Raw genomic sequence first — 4726 nt, 5'->3', positions numbered from 1 at the left:
TTCAAAGATACATACAGCTGGGCAACAGACACATGAAAAGACATTCAACATCTCTAATCATCAGGTAAATGCAAATCAAAACCCAATGAGATTTCACCTCACCCCAATCAGAAAACTATCATCAAAAAGCCAAGAAGTAATGAGTGTTGCTGAGGATGTGAAAAAAAGGGACACTTTGGCACCCTTGCTGGGAAAGTAAACTGGTGCAGCCACTATTTAAAACAGCATAAAATTTCTTCAAAAATTAAAAATATAAATACTATATCATTTAGCAATTCCATTCCTGGATGTCTGTCAGAAGAAAACAAGAACACTAATTTGAAAATATATATGCCCCCTAATATTCACAGAAGCATTATTTCTAATAACCAAGATATGGAAGCAATCAGTATTCATCCATATGAATAGATAGAGAATATGTGTATATATAAACACACAATGAAATATTACTTAATCATAAAAAGGATAAAATCTCATCATATGAGACAACATGGAAAACCTGGAGGGTATTATACTTAGCAAAATAAGTCAGACAGAGAAAGACAAATACTGTGTGTTTTCACTTATATATGGATTCTAAAATGCAAAACTAACAGAACAGAAACAGACTCATAGATATAGGGAATAAACTACCGGTTACTAGAGGGGAAAGAGGTGAGTGTAGGAGTGAAATAGGTGAAGCGGATTAAGAGGTACAAAAATTATGTGTATTTTTCCATACTTACAAAATAAATAAAATTATGTAATGTGCAGTAAGGAAAGGAATCAACCCTGCCAATACCTTAACTGTAGCCAGTGAAACTGATTTCAGACTTGTGCATCCAGAATTGAAAGAGGATAAATTTGTTTTAGTTAAACGACCAAGTTCATATTAACCATTGAGCATATATGTACTTTTTGTTTGCTGTGTCACTAGGAGTTGGACACAACTGAGCAACTGCACTTTCAATTTTCACTTTAATGCATTGGAGAAGGAAATAGCAACTCACTCCAGTGTTCTTGCCTGGAGAATCCCAGGGACGAGGGAGCCCAGTGGGCTGCCGTCTCTGGGGTCGCACAGAGTCGGACACGACTGAAGCGACTTAGCAGCAGCAGTAGTAGGATGAGATGTATCTGCAATTGTCTGTTGGGACCCATCATGGTGAGGTAGGTTTGGATGGACATTCTTGGGACAGCCAGCTTAGCTGAATAACATCTTCTTGGAGTCACTTTTCTCTTCTTTAGTTCCTTTCACTTCTTCTCATTTTGAAGTAGAGCATATTGTAGCTAAATATTTATTTTGATAGGGCTTCCCTCATAGGTCAGTTGGTAAAGAATCCGCCTGTAATGCAGGAGACCCCAGTTCCAAGGGATAGGCTACCCACTACAGTATCTTGGGCTTCCCTTGTGGTTCAGCTGGTTAAAAAGATGCCCTGGAAAAGGGAAAGGCTACCCACTTCAGTATTCTGACCTGGAGAACACCATGGGCGCTATAGTCCATGGGGTCTCAAAGAGTTGGACCCGACTGAGTGCCTTTCACTTTCACTTTCTTATCTTTTAATAGACCTCTCCTAGCTACAAGTTTGAGACTCTAGCGCAGAAGAAAATACAGATTGAAAGGAAGATAAAGACCAAAGTCTCAAATCTGTAAGGCCAATAAGAAGCACTGCAAATGCCCTGTGGTGGCCTCCCGGTGTGACTGTGGCTGGAGGAGGGGCTGAGCCCCGCGGAGGGTTTGTGTACAGGCTGCAGGTGCCTGGGGAGCGCAGTGCTGCACAGCACAGAAGTAAGTGCCTGAGTCTGTGGTCCGCAAAGAGGAAACGTGCAGTGAGCTGCGGCGTTCTTTAAGGACTGTCGTGGCATTTAATCTTCCTTCCTTGTTCCTGAAGGAATGTAAATGAGGTGGATGAGGCGGCCCCCGGGCTTCTGAAGATACCACCGCACACTGTCTGACGAGGTGGAGAAATTACACCACAGTGTAGAGCTGGCTCCCTCCTGTGCAGTCAGGGCTGCGGGACTCTGCTCCACATCCACCCCTATCACACCTGATGAGAAAGAGACAGACAGCCACAGGTGAGGCTCACTGTAACTCTGAAAAAACCCTGAACGTGTCCCTCCAGCTCCCATCGATGTTGAGAAGGATAGGAAGTGTGCAGGACTTGTCAACTCTTTCTACTCCCTCCCTCAACAGTACAGCAGCTGCTCATTTCTTCAGAGTCCCCTGCAGGGCAGCCCCAACTCACAGCAAACCCCGGCAAACAAAAGCCCCAGCACAGTGCCCCCTAGCCTCTTCATGATGCCTTGACTGGCTGCTGAGAAATTTTCACCTTAAAATACACAGCTAAACCCATAAGTGGTGTGTCACTTCTTGTCTGGAAATGTTCCTGCTCCTGCAACCAATCAGCTCACCCAACAAACCCCGCTCAGGTGACACTCGGTGACAGGAAGCCCCACCTAACAGTCAACTCCACTGAGAACACTGAACTTGAGAAAACAAATCCTTTCTTTGCAAATTGAAAAAGAAAAGAAAAAATCTAAGATGCCCATAGGAATGAAAGGTTTGCAATACTCTATATTCTCTGTACTATTTGCCTTCACAGAACATGCCAACTTCCTGAAAGTAACACAGGCTGAAACTGTAAGTCCTTTAAGCTACCAGATCTCAGGGGTTTGCAGATAGCTCCCCCTACAATCCTAGTCACCATGTCACTCAGAGCATAGAAGTACTTGGTCAAATTACTTCAGTGGGCTTTTTCCTCAGGTGAAAGGAAGTTTCACTCTTCCTAAATTCAGATGCAAAACCTTGATGCCCGAAACAAGATTGTTTCCAGACATGTACTTCAGGAGAAGCTGGAGTCCTTGGTTGGGGTACTGCACATACCAGTAGAGATTAGATTGAAGAGAAAATGAATAGTTGCACCTCAGCTCCAGAGGGGCTCCTTCATAGACAGCGATGTGGCCATCCGGCTGGTCACTGACTGGGCTCCTGAAACATTAGTACTGAACCAGTGAACTCAGCTAAACAAAAGTCTATTCAAAGTCAAACCAGAACAATGTTCTGGGTGTGGACAAGAGAGTAAAATGGAACAGTACTCACTCAGCAGCAGGAGTGCCTCAAGCATCAAGGTGAACACCAAGGTCATGGTGGAGCAGTGAAGAGGCAGTGAGCTGCTTTCTGGGTGATTCCCCACAGACAGAAGTCTCATGACTGGGGGACTTGAATCCAAGTTGCTCTGCGGTTGAGGAGGAATGACAGGTGATATCGATTTCTTCTTCTGATGGAGACCGTAGAGGGAGCTAGGAAGAGAGGCTGTCTTAAAACTTCCTGTCTCTAGTGTCTGAGATGCTTTACATGTCATTGTGTAAAAAATGGTGTCAGGATATCTCTTTAAATTGGAAGGAAGGAAGTTTTTTTGAGCTTATTCTGATCTTTCCCAATTTTCACAACAGTGCCCTCCAGGGGTCAGATAGAGAAATAAAGAGAGATTCACAATTTTTGTTCACCCCCTTGCTGGCTTTGTATGGTTGAATTTTAAAGTATTATAATTATGTACACAGCAGAATTTATGTTTTGTAGGCTCTGAAACTTACAAAATTGCACTTTCTATAGCAGCACAAAATTATGGATAAAAATTAAATACAAAATAATGCTTAGAATGAGAAATAAAATCATAGTGAATTATAAATTTTAGAAAGCAAATTCCACAGACAGCATAAATCTTGAAAACTGAGTCATATTTTAGTACTTATTTCCATGACACACTGCTATAGTACTTTTTGTTTCTATGCTTTTTGTCTTCATACTTTTTATGCTTTTCTTCATATGACAATAAATTGGTAAAAACTTTAATACAGAGAAAAGATAATTATTGATTGAAATTTACTTTCTTAAAAAATTCAGAGTGCATTTTGAAAATGGATGAAAATTTATAGGATTATGGTCAAAATTTGGAAACTGTCTATCACAGTACTATGTGCTACAAGATTTCATTACATTCCAAATTTTCTTATGTCATAACAAATCCTAAATACTATCAACTGATCACACCAATTAATGAGTTTGTTTTCTATGTTAGTTTCCTATTGATGAGTGACAAATTATCAAGAACTTTTGTGATGGAACAACATCTGTTTATATCACAGGTTCTGTAAGTCAGAAATCAGCACACAGTTAAGCTGAACTCACAAGGTTGCAGTCAAGGAGGCAACTAAGACTGTCTGGGGCATGGGGTCCTCTTCCAGACTCAGTGATTGCTGGTAGAATTCATTTCCTTGTGGCTGTAGCACTCATGGCAACTTGTTTCCTCAAGACAAGGAGGATGTCTCTGATCGCAGGAAAAGTTTAAGCTCTTTTTTAAAGAGCTCACTTGATTAGATTAGGCCCACCTAGGATAATCTCCTTTTGATTCATTCAAGGTCATACTGATTAGAGACTTTAATTACACCTGCAAATTTCTTTTATGTGTGTGTATGTGTGCTCAGTCCCTCAGACTCTTTGCAACCCTATGGACTGTAGCCCACCAAGCTTCTCTGTCCATGGAATTTTCCAGGCAAGAATACTGGAGTGGGTTGCCATTACCTCCTCCAAGGGATGTTCCCAATCCTGGGATCAAACCCATATCTCTTGCATCAGCAGACAGATCCTTCACCACTGCACTACCTGGAGAACCTTGGTATCATCTATCTACCGTAGTTGTTAATGCCCTCATTGGACTGGCATGCTATGAGTTTCACTTTATTCTCATAA

The 4726-nt window shown here is 41.6% G+C and overlaps 1 gene segment (V, D, J or C); it reads right to left on the bottom strand.

Moving 5' to 3' along the window:
- Positions 1–345: 345 nt before the first annotated feature.
- LOC147365041 (T cell receptor alpha variable 25-like) lies at positions 346–4304 on the bottom strand. The segment is given in 3 exon segments: positions 346–2024; positions 3077–3276; positions 4166–4304. Coding segments are annotated over 3 exon segments (423 nt in total).
- Positions 4305–4726: the final 422 nt, after the last annotated feature.

The sequence above is a fragment of the Bos grunniens genome, chromosome 10 (assembly GCF_055505025.1).
Source record: "Bos grunniens cultivar Pamir isolate PY7600 chromosome 10, Bosgru_T2T1.0, whole genome shotgun sequence".
In the NCBI taxonomy this organism is placed as follows: domain Eukaryota; kingdom Metazoa; phylum Chordata; class Mammalia; order Artiodactyla; family Bovidae; genus Bos; species Bos grunniens.
This window is presented reverse-complemented; position numbering and strand designations above follow the sequence as displayed.